The sequence below is a fragment of the Chelonoidis abingdonii genome, chromosome 2, assembly GCF_003597395.2.
Source record: "Chelonoidis abingdonii isolate Lonesome George chromosome 2, CheloAbing_2.0, whole genome shotgun sequence".
Taxonomy (NCBI): Eukaryota; Metazoa; Chordata; order Testudines; family Testudinidae; genus Chelonoidis; species Chelonoidis abingdonii.
Window position 1 is genome coordinate 36123777 of NC_133770.1, and position 16895 is coordinate 36140671.

At 46.9% G+C, this 16895-nt stretch overlaps 1 protein-coding gene across 6 annotated transcripts in view; it reads right to left on the bottom strand.

Moving 5' to 3' along the window:
* Nucleotides 1-16895, bottom strand: part of PDSS1 (decaprenyl diphosphate synthase subunit 1) — a 56555-nt gene that overhangs the window by 34862 nt on the left and 4798 nt on the right. For 3 of the 6 annotated variants that reach the window (XM_032786219.2, XM_032786220.2, XM_075062276.1), the window contains exons 3-4: nt 16705-16828; nt 16128-16258 (exon numbers count right to left, since the gene is read on the bottom strand). In XM_032786219.2, the coding sequence (XP_032642110.1) occupies nt 16128-16258; nt 16705-16828 (255 nt within the window). Of the gene's footprint in view, nt 1-16127; nt 16259-16704; nt 16829-16895 lie in introns of those variants that run through there. The other 3 variants (XM_032786221.2, XM_075062277.1, XM_032786222.2) reach the window with 2 other exon arrangements.

Below are 16895 nucleotides of genomic sequence, written 5' to 3' on the forward strand. Positions count from 1 at the left end.
GTTGGAGGCTCAGGGCATCTGAGTCTTGGGGGTCCCCCAGGGAAAGGTTTGGGGAGACCAGAGAGTTTATCAGGTACTCAGAATCCTGACTGGTGGCAGCGAGATAAGATCCAAGCTGGTAATTAAGCTTGGAGGTTCATGCTAAGCACCCAGATTTTGGACGCCAAGATCCAGATTTGGGACAGAGGCTTATTACAGGGTCACCCCAAAAACCTGGAGGGAGGAGTCAGTCGAGCATGGCATAGGTTTTCAATCAGGTCCACCTTTGTTTGACAGGTGAGTTTAACAGCTGTGATTGGTTCATAAGAACAGACCAATCAGGGAAGGCATAAGGATGATAATTGTGGATGAACATGCTAAGGATTGAAGAAACAATCTATCCAAATAGACTATAATCTGTATACAAGGCAGGTTGCTGACAGGCTTCATTCACTGTGAGCGGGACTTGCTAGACTGAGTGAACAATTGGAGAATCATCACACACTGAAGCAGAACAGCTGAAATCACTGAAGAAAGAAGAAACAAGGCAAAGCAGTTGGAACAGTGGCAGACGGAGCAGAGGGACAGAAGATTATGGAGAAGTAAGCATGATGAATAACTGGATTGCATGAATGTGTATACCTGGGATAATAAAACTGGATGTCTGTTTCTTTGTTATTCATATATATAAAGTTGTAATTAGAATTTGTTAACAGCATCTTCCATGTGACTGGTCACTGCATGTGGAATGTAAGCACTTAAAGTTATTTCCCCATTGTATAATATTAAATGTTGGGTACTATAATGTGTATGTACCAAAGATATTTACTTTGCCTTTTTGATGTATGCCTTTTGAAAGAATTTATGATGTTTCAGATTTATTGTGTCAAAGGTTTTTTGTTTTTGTTTTCCCCCCCTCCCAAAAGATTGCTGCCTGAGTGTCGATCCATTGAGCAGAAGGCTGTATCCGTGTCCTCCCAAGGGTCAGAGTTAATCTGTTCTGGGAGTTTTCCCAAAGGCCAGAGAGAAACCCCTGGCAATTCCTCTAGGGCAGGCCACCTCCTTTCACTTACTAAAAACAAACAAATTGAGGATTAAGTTAATAACCTAGGCAGGCCATTGTGGGGGTACTTTCAGTCTGATGGGGGGGGGGGGGGGAACAAGCAGGTGTCCCTGAGTGGGACCACAGCACTATTTGAAGCCTTATGGAAGGTATAGTGCCCCCCAGTGAATAGGAAGATGACTGGCACAGGGAAGTGAAAAAAATTATTTTTACTTATTTTAGTCATTTGTTTTTGTAAGCTAGTATTCTGAGCACTGAGGGTGAGCAGCCCAAAGAAGGCGGGTTTCTGTCCTAAAGAGACAAATACTAGTAAGTATTAGATATTGATGTGTTGAAAGCCATTGTGTTAAGTCAGAAAGAGGCCAGTAAGTGGCACAGTGGAAACAAAAAACATTAGATGGGGAAGTTGCAGTGGTGGCTGTGATCACAAAGATAGAAGAAGAAAATAAAGTTAGCCATAGGGTCTGTCAGTGCCAAAAATGTACTCCAGAAAATGAGTTGCAACTAAGAGAAGGAGTGGGAATGGCTGTAAAGGGGCCAGAAGGGAAAAATTGGGAGAGTACGTTCCCTGAATGTCGCAATAAAGAGGAAAAGACCGATCCTTGTAGTACAGATTTCTTTAGTTAACAACTAGCAATAATCACACCTCAGATTAACTTCATTGGCTAGGATACTTCCATTACTATGAAAGGGATAACCCCTCAGAGGCTGTGCGCCATGGAACAAATTAGGGTATTAGGCAAGTCCACAGGTCCCCTAAATAGGAATACAATAGCAAGTTGGCTGGCTAAGACATCTGCTATCTGTGGGACAACAGGGACAGATATCTCAACCCTGGTTGCAAAAGAACTAAGTAACCCATGTATGTTTAAGTTAGAGGAATCCAAAAAGTTAAAAAAGATTCCTCAGACCAGGTTCAGCAATTGCCCCAACAGCAACTGGAATTTTATTTTAGGGAGAAGGCTCAGCTTGAGAAGTCCACACTACAAGAAAAAACGGTTTAAGGGATGAGCTGCAGATTAAAAAGCTGCAACTCGCTTGTGGTAAGCAATGGCTTAAAAAGATAAGGACAAGATTGCTTCTCGAGGAAAACTGCCACAAAGGCAGAAGTAAATGTGGTTCTGAACCCACAGAACCAGCAGATTCTGGCTAACCATGCATACTGCCAACAGGAAGTGACTTGCTTACAGGAAGAGCTGCAAGCTATACAGGTAGTAAGCAGCGCAGCTCAGGGAAGCAGTGTTGTGATGAGCATTAAGAAAGATGTGCTCAGAAAACTGGAGGAAAAGGACAAGGTTGGCTCTGGTACAAGTTCAGAAAACTGTTCTAGACTTCCCTATGGAAGTAATACTAATAGACTTCACTTCTTTTCAGGTTTTCTTCTCAAAAGGGAATTTTGATTCTGTAATGTCTTTTTATAAAGAGAAACAACAGGTAAAAAAAACAGAGTCATGTATGACTTGGAAATTAGTGCATAGAAATCCCGAGTTGATTCAGGGAGGTACTACAGTGTGTAATGTAACACAATCTGAAGGAACATTAGTTTCAAAATTTGAGTTTAACAATGAAAACAGTAGTAATGTTTCATAACTTAGATGCTGCTTTAGTGTAGGACAAGTTGTAGGTAAAATACAGAAAGGCTGGCCACCTCCAAGGAAAAAACCTAAAAAGGTATCAGTGGTAACCTTTTCCAATAATGGTCCATAGGAAAAAGGAACCAACACCACAAACAAAATAAAGCAGAAATCAAGGAAAGAGAGCTGAATTAAAAATTTTGCCTCTTATGAAAGGAAGAAAGTTCCCGATACGGGTAGAAATTGGTTTGGGGAGAACTGTTGCAGAATGAGCCTAGGGATCAGATCATGGACTACCTACCGAAGAATTGCTTTGGAGAGTAGCCAGCCATGAAATAAGTATACCTACAGCTCTCACACATTTCAAAGATCAAGTATAGGGAGGCCGAGCGCCCCCATCTCCCCAGTGTCAGCAAAAGACCATGGTGACCTAGTGACACATTTAAAACAGGATATATGGGAGAGTAGAGCAACATCCCAATACAATAGCAACACTATCTGAGGATAACGAGGTGAGACCACTAATATATAGGTGTAGGTGAAGGAAAAATTCAGCAGTTATGCTATTTAGATATGGGATCAACATATTCAATATTAAATATTCTGGGGAGTTCCATAGAACTGATCCCATATGTCACACTTGAAACAAAGGCGATTAAAGGAATATATGGGATTGAGAGTGCCGTTCCGTTGAGTATTCCACTAACAGTAGACGTGGAAAATAGGAAGGTACAAAATGTTCGATTCAGGCTAATGGAAATAGGGTTTAATGGATTAGGAATAGTAGGGATAGACGTTTTGAAGCCACTCCAATATTCAGTAGACTTTGTAAACAGGATATTCTGGGCAATGGATTAATTAGTTGATTTAAGAAATGTAAATAGTTAAGGTTACATTTAAAATGTTGTTCAGTAAAATTGTTATAAATGATACTCCCAAGGGAGAAAAAGTGTCTCTCTTTTTACAGAAAGAGCCAAGACGATTACTCTTTTTGGTATCAGTGGTTACTGGATTCTGCTATGATGGTGCGAATTTGGAAGCTGTAAAGTGGACAGCAAAAATCCAGTGGAAAGAACTCAACCAAACTGCTGCCAACAGTAATGTTAGCTGTCTCTTTATCTTTCCAAAACCAGATAGTAAAAATATAGAAAACTGGGTAGTCAAGGTCACAATGGGACCTGCAGGGGATGTAATGATACAAAATTCACATAAGTGTTTTATTTCATTCGTCCCCCTTTAATAATTGGGGTATTATCAATCCTCATGCTTTCCCCTCACCAGGACTAATAGGGTGTGAGTGGACAGCTAAAGAAAGAACAGGCATAATATTGGGAAAGACAGTTAAAACTGGACAATGGCAGTGTACCCTAGCAAATGGGCCTGGAGTATTTGCACACTCTAGAAGCCTCTTGTAGACCCAAGCTGCCCAAACATACACTTGTTATAGCTGCAGCACCAAGTAGTATATTCAGGCAAAAGAAAGGAAGACCACCACCACAATGGAATGCAAATGATCCATAGGAATGAATAAGGAAGGACGGTGTATAGTCCCCCAGATTAAGGTGGTAAATATAAGGGGTGACCATACCTCACAGGGAGCCTCACCCAACGTGTGGGATGAAGGCAAGAACATCCAAATTTCTGTAGTTTTAAGTGGACAAAAACGTCAATGCGTATGGACAAGAGGGGAAAACATGGGCACATGTAACTGACATAATGTCAGTGGGGCAGAACATGCCTATTACAAACAGTGGCCCTGGAAAAGATAAACCAATGTTAGGTTTAAAGGGGTCTGGATCTGGAAATATAGAGGATTAAATAAATATACCCACATTTTGAGCAGGAATCTCTCATGTGTGTTTATGCATGGTATGCCTCTAGGTGGATAAAAGAAGAAAGGGAAACCATACTGTTAAGATAGGCCCATAACAATACCAACATGAACAATGCTTTATTTAATATTAATCCCCAAGGAGGGTACAAGACGACAATTCATTTCATGGCTCAACAGAAGGTCATATCAAAGAATCAGTTAAGCTTGCAAGCACCATGATATAGATAGACAGAATGAAACAATGGGTGCAAAAGTCATAAGAAGTCAAGTTTTTTTTCCTATTAGTGTGAAGGTAATAGAAATATAACAAGGAAACATGGAAGTGGAGCATGAAGAATTGTTGGCCTAAAAAATTAAGTAATGTTTCACCACATTATGGGTATCTAAACCTGAGCAAGTTAAAATTGGTCCTTACATAATAAAAGAGGATGTTAGAAGGCAATTAACACTAGAACCCACCTACTCAAAGAAAACAGTAGTAGACTTTACTCCCATGAATATCTGATCATTCAACTATGGTATGTCAAATACATAGAATCTCTGTTTATAGTAGGGGTGGGCAAACTTTTTGGCCTGAGTGCCACATCACGGAATAGAAAGTATATGGCAGGTCATGAATTTTCACAAAATTGGGGTTCAGGTGTGAGAGGGGGTGAAGGTGCTGGTTGGGTGTGCGGGCTCTGGGGTGGGGCTAGGGATGAGGAGTTTGGGGAACAGAAAGGTGCTCTGGGTTGGGACCAAAGGATTTGAAGGGGGATCGGGAAGGGGTGCAGGTTCTCGCTGGGGGTGTGGGCTCTGGGGTGGGGCTGGGGATGAGAGGTTTGGGGTGCAGGAGGGTGCTCCATGCTGGGATTGAGGGATTTGTAGAGTGGGAGGGGGATCAGGGCTGGGGCAGGGGATTGGAGTGTGGGGAAAAGCTCAGACGTGCAGGCTCCGAGAGGCGCTTACCTCAAGCAGCTCCTGGAAGCAGTGGCATGTCCTTTCTCTGGCTCCTACGTGCGGAGCGGGGCCGAGCTGTGTGGTGCAGCCCTCAACCTGGCTCCCCAGAGGGAGGTTGCGGGCTGGTTTAAAATGGCCCCCAGGCCATAGTTTGCCCACCCCTGGTTTATAGGAAGGAAGAGATGGGTAAAAACCCATTTTTTACCAAGAATCTCTACTAAGAAAGTGAAAAGAGATCTGCTAGACATGGCTCGAAGAAGAGCAGGAACAGGTGTCGGAGTATTAAAGAGTATGGATGTAGAAGTCCTGGCTAACAAATTAAACGCAGTAGGACAGCACTTAGGAGCTTTATCTAAACGCCTGAAAAGATAACTCTACTTCGATATAACGCGACCCGATATAACACCAATTCGGCTATAATGTGGTAAAGCAGTACTCTGAGGAGGCAGGGCTGCGCACTCTGATGGAGCAAAGCAAGTTCGATATAATGCACTTTCACCTATAATGTGATAAGATTTTTTTGGCTCCCGAAGACAGCGTTATATCGAGGTAGAGGTGTATCTCTAAATGGGATAAGTAGTATCACCAGTGAATAGCTAGTTTACTCCCTGAATGGGAAAAGCTACAAGAAGCAGATCACTTAGCAGTATTACAAACAGTGGAAGTATTACAGAGCAATATATCGATGGCACTAGTTTATACATACGCACAAACATGAATTAATAATTTGGTAAAAGACATTAAAAGAGATGGAATGATTTGGGTGCCACTGACAGCCTGGACAAGGGTGGCTGAAGGACTGGCTAGAAGAACAATATGAATGAACTGCGGCCATTGGGAGCTGCGAGAGCAGCACCAGCGGATGGGGGTAGCGCCAAAGCTGCCTGGAGCACCTCCACCTAGGAGCCAGAGGGACATGCTGGCTGCTTCCTGGGAGCAGCTGGAAGTAAGTGCTGCCTAGAGCCAGCACCCCAACCGAGTCCCCTCTCCTGCACTCAAACTCCCTCCCAGATCACCTCCCACATCCCAGCCCCCTGCCCCTCCTGAACCCCCTCCTGCACTCCACACCCCTCAACCTCAGCCCCACCCTAGAGCTTGCACCCTCAGATGGAGCCCTCACCCCCCCCCACCACAACCCCCTGCCTGGAGCCCCTCCCACACACAGAACCCCTAATTTCTGGCCCCACTCTGGGCTTGCACTCCTCCACCCAGAGCCTGTACCCCATGCCACACCCCAAACCCTTACCCCAGCCATGAGCACCCTCCCACACTCAGAATCCCAAACCCCTCATCCTTGGCCCCACCCGAGCCCAGCCCTCATCTCCTCCTGCACTCCAACCCCCTGCCTCAGCCTGGTGAAAATGAGCGAGTAAGCAAGGGTGAGGAAAGTGAGCAAGAGAGAGAAGGGGGGAGGGGATGGAGTGAGCGGGGGGGCTCAGAGAAGGGGCAGGGGCAAGAATGTTCAGTTTTCTGCAATGAGAAAATTGGCAACCCTATTAACAGATGAGTTTAGCAGCTCTGATTGGTTCATAAGAACAGACCAATCAGGGAAGGCACCTCCACCTAGGAGCCTAAGGATGACTGGTGGATAGGTATGCTAATATGATTGAAGACGGAACCAATCAGAACAGGGTAAAAACTATATATAAGGAAGGGAGCTGAAAGGCTTCATTCAGTGAGAGAGTGCAAGGCGCTGAAATGAGTGAACATTACGAGAATCATCAGAAGCTGAAATCACTGAAGAAAGAACCAAGGCAATGCAGTTGGAGCAGTGGCAAACAGCAGAGGGACAGAAGACTGTGGAGAAGTATGATGACACTCACATAAGAAATTAGAATGTATATGCTTGAGATGATAAAGCTGGACGTTTGTGTACAAATGTTTATTTTAAGTTGTAATAAGAACTTGCTATCAGCATCCTGTACGTGACTGGCCATCACATGCAGAATGTAACCACTTAAAGCTATTTCCCATTGTATAATATTGCAATGTTGGGTACTTCAATGTGTATATGTGCCAAGGAAATTTATTTTACCTTTTTGATGTATGTCTTTTGGAAGAATAAGACGGTTACTCACCTTTGTAACTGTTCTTCTTTGAGATGTGTTGCTCATATCCATTCCAGTTAGGTGCATGCGCACCGCGTGCACGTTCGTTGGAAGATTTTTACCCTAGCAACACTCAGTGGGTCGGCAGAGCGCCCCCTGGAGTGGCGCCGCTATGGTGCCGGATATATACCCCTGCCGACCCAGCCGCCCTTCAGTTCCTTCTTGCCGGCTACTCCGACAGCAGGGAAGGAGGGCGGATGTGGAATGGATATCAGCAACACATCTTGAAGAACAACAGTTACAAAGGTGAGTAACCGTCTTTTCTTCTTCGAGTGTTTGCTCATATCCATTCTAGTTAGGTGATTCCCAAGCCTTACATAGGCGGTGGGGTCGGAGTGAAATATGGCAGAATGTAAAACTGCTGAGTCAGAGGCTGCAGTATCTCTTGACTGTTGAACCAGAGCATAATGCGAAGCAAGGGTATGGACCGAGGACCATGGAGCTGCGCGATAGATCTCGTGGGTAGGTACATGAGTCAGCAAGGGGGCAGATGAAGCCTGAGCCCTGGTAGAACGCATGGTGATGTGGCTTGGGGAAATGTGAGTCAAATCATAACAAGTGCAGGTGCACATCACCACCCAAGATGAGATCCTCTGAGAGGAACAGGTAGGCCTTTCCTTCGGTCTGCTACTGCGACCGAGAGTTGGGGCGTGTTACAAAATGGTTGTGTCCGCTCAACATAAATGAGCGCGCTCTACAGACGTCCAGGGAGTGCAATTGTTGTCCCCATCGTGTTGAGTGTGGTTAACATGAAAGGCTGAAACCACCTTAGGGAGGAAAGCCAGGTGTGGTCGTAACTGTACCTTGTCTTTGTGAACATAACGTACGGCGAAACCCCCATAAGAGCCCTGAGTTTGAAGACTCGTCTGGCCGATGTAATGGCTACGAGGAAAGCTGTCTTCCAAGACAGGTATAGCAGCGAGCAGGTCGCTAACGGGTCGAATGGAGGAGATATAAGTCTGGTTAAACCCAGGTTGAGGTCCCAGGTTGGGGCTGGGCGGCGTACCTAAGGGTGTATGCGCTCCAAGCCCTTGAGGAACCCCGAAACCATAGAGTGTGAGAACACAGAACGACCACCTTAGCCTGGATGGAAGGTAGAGATGGCTGCCAAGTGTACCTTCGGCGAACACCGCTAGGCCCTGCTGTTGCAGGCCGGAGGGTAGTCCAAAATAGAGGGGATCGAGACCCCAGCAGGAGTAAGATTTAAGCGTTTCGCACCTGTAGGAGAGACGCTTCCACCTGGCCAGGTACGTTGACCAGGTGGAAGGCATCCTGCCACCCTGATAGTCACGTAGGAGCCACACCGTGAGGTGAAGAAACTGCAGGTCCAGGCGGCGAAGTCTGCCGTGGTCCTGAGGTACGAGGTCTGGGTGGAGTGGCAGGGGAATTGGGCAGGCTATTGACAGGCCGAGCAACGTGGCGTATTAGTGCTGCCTGGAAGCCGCTGGAGTGATCATGATGATGCGCGCTCTGCTCCTGCGAAGTTTGAGCAGGACCCAATGAGCCGGGGGAACGGCGGGAAGGCATAAAGGTGTTGGCCCTTCCACGGCATGAGGACAGCGTCCGAGATCGGTCCCAGGGAGAGACCTTAGAAGGAGCAGGACCTCGGACATTTCCCGTTCTCGCGGTAAGCGAACAGGTCCATATGTGGGGGAAAAAAACCCACTTCTGGCCACAAAATGCATCACATCAGGCAGGGCGACCACTCATGAGACAGGAAAACCCTGCTGAGTCGAATTGCCAAGGAGAAAGGATGCTACCAGATTTATCGAGTGGGCTATGCAAAAGTCCCAGAGATGGATGGACTCCTGACAAAAGGAGGAGGACCATGTCCCTCCCAGGTTGTCTATGTAGTACATGGCCGTTGTGCTGGCTGTAAACACTGAGACGCTACGGCCTCGCAGCTGCTGCTGGAACCCCTGGCACGCCAGGCAGACTGCTCTCATCTTTGAACATTGATGTGGAACGCCAGCCCCTGAGAAGACCAAAGGCCTTAAGCTCGAAGGTTACTGAGGTGAGCACCTGAGCTGAGAGATGACGCCTCCATCGTCAAGGACAGTGAGGGCTGGGGCGGATAGAGCGGCATCCCTGCCCACACCAGGGAGGGAGTTAGCCACCTTCTAGGGAGCCTAGGATGCTCAGGGAATGGTGACTATGGTGACCATTGGGCCCCTATCCAGCGGTACGCCGATTTGAGCCAAACTTGGAGATGACAGAGGCAGAGCTTAGCGTGTTTGGTTACAAACTAGCAAGAAGCCGTGGGACCCGGGAGACCGAGACAAGTGGGAACCAGAGTGGATGTTTCCGTAGTGACCATCAGGCCTAGACATGTGAATAGGTCCTTGACGATGCCCACACGCTGAGTGACTTGTGTCTTGGAGTCTCCTCAGATAAGCCAATCACCCAGATACGGAAACGCATATCCGACGTCGGCGGAGGTGGGTGGTGACTATGGCCACACACTCAGTTAATGCCTGTGGGGCTGTAGCAAGGCCAAACAGCAGGACCGTAAACTGGAAGTACCAACGGTTGGCTAGAAAGCGGAGGTATCTCCTGTGCGGAGGGAAGATGGCAATGTGAAAGTACACGTCCTTCATATTGAGGCGGCATACCAGCCTCCAGGATCTAAGGACAGGATAATGGTTCCCAGGGATGCCATGCGGAACTTCAACCTTAACATAAACTGGTTGAGTCCTCGTAGGTGTAGGATAGGTCTGAGACCTCCGTACGAGTAGGGGATTAGGGAATAGTTGCCCCCTTCGTCCATCGGCGTCTGCGCCTCTTGTAAGAGGAATTACGCCCGAGAGGAGTCCCTGAAGAGGGACAGGGTTGGAACAAATTGGAGGTGGCACCCAAACTCCACCACGTGCAGGGGACTGCGAACTGAAGTTAACTGGGACCACGCCAAGAGGAAGTAGGAGTGGTAAGCCGCTTGTAACCGGTACGCCGCCCTCGGGCGCACCTTTGAAAGTTCGTCTTTGGTCCCCGATCGTGATTGTGAGGGGCCTCGATCTTGGCCCTCTAGGGTCCTGACGGTCGTCTGCGACCAGCTCAGTCGCGCCGACTGCCAAAGCCCGATCTGTGGCTAGGCACAGAGTGTGGTGGTGTGGCTGGGGACGGAAAGGCCTGCGTTAGGTCGTCGGCGTATGCATGCCGAGAGAGAGCTCATTAGGACCTTGTTGCCCTCCAGGCTTTGTAGCCTGGGGTTGATTTCACCGCAAAGAGGCCTTTACCAACAAATGGTAAGTTGTGAAAGGCCAGAGGTTTGAAACCGGAAGCCATGAGATGCTCCTCATGGTAACGAGGCCTGAAGAGAAGCTCTAGCCGCCTTTTTCCCTTCCTCCAAGAGGGCAGTGAACTCTTGGCCGGAGTCTTGATGGAGAAGCTCCATAATATTATCCCCCGTTATCCAGGTGTTATGATTATAGGGGCTAAGCAGGGCTTATTGATTTGCCACGCAGGGCTATAAGAGCCTTGCAGAATACACCTTGCGGCTGAGTAGGGTCATTCGCCTAGCCCCCTTCGATTGCAGGGCTGGCGCCTGTTGGCCATGCCGTTCCCTTTTTCTTGACCAACTGAATGACTAGTGCGCAGGGAGGAGGACGGACAGACCAGTAGTCGTACCCTCCACAGAGGATCGGCATTCGCCTGGATGGTCCGAATAAACGGGTAGGGCCCCTCTAGCGGGGCAACCGGCGATAGAATGTCCACTACCGGGTCCCCTACCTCCGGGACCTCCTGCAGCTGGAGGTCCGCATTGAGTGCTACCCTCCATAGGAGAGCCTGATGGGCTCTCAGGTTGTTGGTGGGCACACCAGAATCGCGGTCCTGAGCATAAGAGCTGTCCGCGTGGGAAGACACTGATGCGTGTCTGGATGGCCATGGAGGTGCTGAAAGATCATGGGCAGAGAGTCTGACTCTACCAGACCTTGCCCAACTTGGCACCTGGGACCGGTACCGCAAGGCGCACTGGTACCTGGAACGAGATCCGGACCTGTGACCAGAGCGGTGCTGGGAGGTCGACCGAGATCTCGAGGTTGGGAACGGCTACAGGAGTCACAGTGCCTGTAGCGGTGCTGGGAGCCGGAACGGTGCCGGGATTATTGGGTCGGTGAACGGGACACCGACCTGTGCGGCGAGTGCGACCGGTGCCGAGGAGAGCAGCGTCGGGACTGCAAGTGGCGTCGGAAGCAGGAGTGCCGACGGAACTTGGACCGTCTGCGGGACCGTGATCATGAACGGTGCCGCTCTGCTGCGCCGACAGAGGATGGTTGTATCAAGGAGGCTTGCCAAGAGACTGTATTACCCGCACCGGCGGTGCCGGGGGTTCAGGTAGCATCTATTCTGTCATGGCAATGAGATCCCTCGCCGTTGGAAATGTCTCCAGCGTGGAGGGAACAGTAAGTTTGACCACAGTGCATACCGGGGAGCTGTCAGGCACCGGATTCGACGGCCCTCGTGGGACCGGGATCGATGGTGCTGACGTCACCAGTGCCTCAGGAGGTGTTGGTGCTGGGCGATCCGGCTTAGACAGGCTCTCTGTCTGCGGTGCAGTTTGCATGGGAGCAGTAGGAGCAGGGAGCTCGACCACGGCGTGCACCAGGGAGCAGTCAGGCACTGGATTCGACGGCCCTTGTGGGACTGGGATCGATGGTGCCGACGTTGTCGGTGCCGCGGCAGGTGTTGGTGCCGGGCGATCCGACTTAGATGAGCTCTCTGGCTGCGTGCCGTTGGCACGGAAGCAGCAGGAGCAGGAAGCTCAACCACGGCGCGTGCCGGGGAGCGGTCAGGCACTGGATTCGACGGCCCTTGTGGGACCGGGATCGACGGTGCCAACGTTGTCGGTGCCGCGGCAGGTGTCGGTGCCGGGCGATCTGACTTAGATGAGCTCTCTGGCTGCGGTGCAGTTGGCACAGAAGCAGCAGGAGCAGGGAGCTCAACCACGGCGCATGTCGGGGAGCTGTCGGGCACTGGCAGGAGGAGTCGTGGGTTTTCTCAACCTCAGGGAGAGGGAGCAGTGCTGAGTCGACTTCGATGCCGGTAACGGCCAGTGCCGGCGGGGTCCGCTGCTGAGGAGGCGCTTCTGTCCGCCGAGTTGCCAGCACTCGGTGCAGAAGGTGGAGGGTAAATGAAAGTGCCGCTGCATGTTGTTCTCAGCTTAAAAGCCTTGCAAATGGGGCACTTAGCTGTGAAATGCGATTCCCCGAGGCACCGCAAACAGGAGTCGTGTGGCTCTCCTGTCAGCAACGGCCTGTGGCAGGCCAAGCACAGATTAAGAACCGGTGAGCCGGGCATGGGCTCCGGCACCGGTTGTGGGGAAGGACCTACTCCCCAAACCCCGCTAACTATTACTAACTATGCTAGTAAAGAAAAAACGTAAGTATATAAATATATATATAAAAGGATTATAACTATATACACAAGAACTACGAGTAGCTAGGGAAGTGGAGGTCAGCTAAGCTGCACTCCACTGTTCCAACGACCGACACGGGCGGTAAGAAGGAACTGAAGGGCGGCTGGGTCGGCAGGGGTATATATCCGGCGCCATAGCAGCGCCACTCCAGGGGGTGCCCTGCCGACCCACCGAGTGTTGCTAGGGTAAAAATCTTCCGATGAACGTGCACGCGGCGCGCACACACCTAACTGGAATGGATATGATGGATATGATTTATTGTATGAAGACATATTGTGTCAAAGTTTATTTTTGTTTGCAAAGATTGCTGCCTGAGTGTCAATCCTTTGAGCAGAAGGCAGTATCTGTGTCCTCCCAAGGGTCAACACAGTTAGTCTGTTCTGGGAGTTCTCCAAAGGTCAGAGGAAAACTCCTGGTAAAACCCTGGCAATTCCTCAATAGTGGGCCACCGCTTTTCAACTACCAAAAACAGACAAATTGAGGATTAAGTTACTGATATAGACAGGCCATTGTGGGGGTGCCTTAAGTCTGATTTTGGGGGTAACAATTTCTTCTAGCTGTGACTCACCAGTAAGTTTTGTTTCACTGAATACTGCCATGTGAGGAATAGCGGGCCTCACACCCAGGCCGACAGGATTCAGACTATGGCCATCACCCAGCAGCCCACCTGAACCAGTGGAAAAGGGAGTTTGCAAAGCTCTAGCTCTCAAAAGGTCCCAATCATGAAGCTCCTGATTGGGAGAGATGTCCAACCTCATCAGCTGGCTGTGACGTACTATTTAAGCCAGAAAAAGGCACAGAAAGTTGTCTAAGCAACTAGGAGAATCCTTGGCTGGCTATTACTATAGACCTTGCCTACTTGCCTGACTCCTGAACCCTGCTTTCCTGTTTCTTCCCGCTATCTTTACTGCGGGCACCTGTCTCTTCCTGGTTACTTGCCTTACTCCAGATTCTTCCTCCTGCACCCAATCCCTGATGCTGACTCTGGCTTCGACCCCTGGCTTGATTCCTAACTCTACCTCCCGCTCGAACCTCTGGCTTGGCAACTGACTCCGATTCCATTACACCGTACAACCCACGCGCATCCATAGCTGTATTGTACAGCATCAATACTTTTGAGTATAGTGGTTCAATGTTCAGATCCACCTCTGTTGAGGAGTTTGTGAACATTCCAAGTTAGAAACTTTATTTGGGTCCACAGAAAAGCTGGATGACCGGTCAGGTGAAGCACTCTGATAAGTTTGGGTGCAGCAAGCACTTTTTAGGGATTTTTTTCCATCCCTTTCCAAATTTGAGGACAGCAGTGCTTGGTTATTAAGACTGCTGACACACCTAGGAAGGATATGAACATGGCATCTACACCAGTCTACAACCAATGACCATCAATCCCAGGCCGCCTGTGTGCAGGATTCTGACTAAGGACTTCCAGCAGCATCCTCTCCCTGTCCCTGTCGGCATGTACCTATTGCACAGTACTTGGATTATGAAGTCGCAGAGTCAGTGTTGCATTACTGAATCACCTGCACTGAGATTGGATTATAGTGAGAAAGGTGTGTGCAGTTCCCTTCCCACTGTCTTGTCCATGCAAGCCCATGTGCCGTACAGAAATTGCAACAAGCAGGATAAACATGGATTAAGTTTGGCACGCCTTTTTCTAGCAAATTTTGTTGACACTTTATGGTTCCTTCGTATTTCCAGTTACTTCTGGAAGAGCAATTAGAAACTATACCTCCAAGGGAAAAAAGGAGGCTGATATACTGAGAGAAGTGTCAGACCAGCCAGAGAAAAGTATGCCAAGCACTGAGGTGGTCACCAACCAGGGTGGATTAAAAATATACAAACAAATAAAAAAATCGGAGTTTGTTTGATAAAATGCTTTTTGAGGAAAAAACTTATCTAAAGATCATTTTAATTAAGATACATTATAGCTCAAAGATATCTCATCATGGAATAGGGCTTAGAAATTCTAATTCTATAGTATGAGACAATATATTCACATGATGTTTAAGAAAAGTTTTGTAAAATGACTTCCAATAGTTCATGGATTAGGGATCTAATTTTATGGGATTCCAGGGGCTTCTATATAGCTTATTTAAGTTAATCTTTCTATCTACCCAATGGGACTCAGTGCTAGTCTAGAAGATACCATCAGAGATGCTTAGTTTTGCAGTTCTCCAACTGTGGATTTGCGTCTCCAGAGATAACATGCTTGTTAACAGCAAAGATGTTTTAAAATAAATATGTAGAGGGGAGAAAAAAGACCTCAATCCTATTGTCCCTTTGCAAATTCGTGTACACAGAGTCAAACCTTTAACTCTCTCTAAAAGTACAAAGTTTCAAAAAGTTCCATAAATAGAAGACTGTTGAAGGCGGAATATAACTGGACAAGAAGTCTAGAGATATATGTGAGAAGTGAGAGACATATGCCTGTTTTGTTAAAATATTATATGTTTGTTGTTGAAGAAAAAAATCCAGAATACTAAACATTGTTGTTTTAGTTAAATAAAACAATTTAAATGTCTGTCTGATGATGCTCTCCTCCTAATACAGCATGGAAAGAAAATCCTCCAAATATTAATGATTAAACTGTTGAAGCAGAGATAGTTCCCAGTGATTTCATAAATATCTGGTTCAGTTACTTTTGGTAAATGAAATAACCAAATCATTCATTTTCTGATACAGCTGTAAAACGAATCTGAAAAGTTTTCAAAATAAATCACTGTTTAAAAATGTATAGTGTGTACCTTCTAAAAATGAAACCTACATTTATCTCTGATTATAACAACCAACAAGAATGCACTTTTATGTAGAAAACCATGATTAAATTGAGTTTGGGTGAACTGTAAACTAGTTCACTGGGTGGTACGTGTAATAACAAACTATTTGTATTACAAGATATGACTATGACCAAAGTCTTCACAAATACCAGAACTGGGGATTTTCTCTTTCCCTTCCATAACTACAACCGTACATTTCACAATGCTATTGGAAAAGTTCACTAAAACTATTGATTCAGTTCCACAATAGAGATCATTGTTTTGTGAGTGTAAAATGTACTTAATGGTACAAAATAAAATTGAAGTTTCATGGGTCACCTTATTGTTTTGATGAAGTCACTAGACAAATTTTGTGAAATTTTAAAGAATGATAGGCCTGAAAAATCTTACTTAGAGTTTCTATTTGTCCATACCAATATATTTCAAGACCAGGGACTCACCTGGAGTTATTATGGTGAATATTGCACGCCCTTGCCATTAGCACCACAATCATTGGTCGAAAGGCTTTTCCTTTTCCATCAAAGTAATAGTCACACATTTCTCTAAGTTCTGCTGTAGATACAAGTAATTCCTGTAAACAGAACAATGTATTACTTTTAAAGATACATCATCAACCTGGATTACAGGTTAGGAACATGCATTCAAATCCTCTTAGCTAGGTGTTCGGTTTTTCTCCCTCCAATTTATGTTGGAATTGGTTTTAGGACGATTCGTAAGACTATTCCTCATGACTTGGGGAGAAAAAAAAGATTAAGAACAGTGAAGTACTCTAGATAGTGGAAACAGAGAGTCATTTTTCTGCTTCCATCAGTTACGCAACAATTTCCTCTTCCCCTTCATTTTAGATTTAGAGGCGATCACGTGACAGCAATACACGTAGACTATCAAGAGAAATCTTCCTTCAGTTACTTTGCTTAGAGTTTTGGTAAACTTTAAAGGGAACCCGATGGTTGTATTTAACTGTTTTCAATGTCAGAATCATTACATTGTCCTAAAGCATTCACCAAAACCTCCTACCTTTTTAATATCCTCATACAGATTCTTCAAGTCTTTCCGACCAAGTTTAAAAGGATCCTTGAATTTTTCATCAGTAACTGTTTTACTACAGCTGCACGGTAGTGAGGTTGTTGTATGATGAAACCTGGCAACAATATGATCCAAAGGAAGTAAGGTTGTTAAAAATGGCTTTTTTTCTGACTTTACACAAC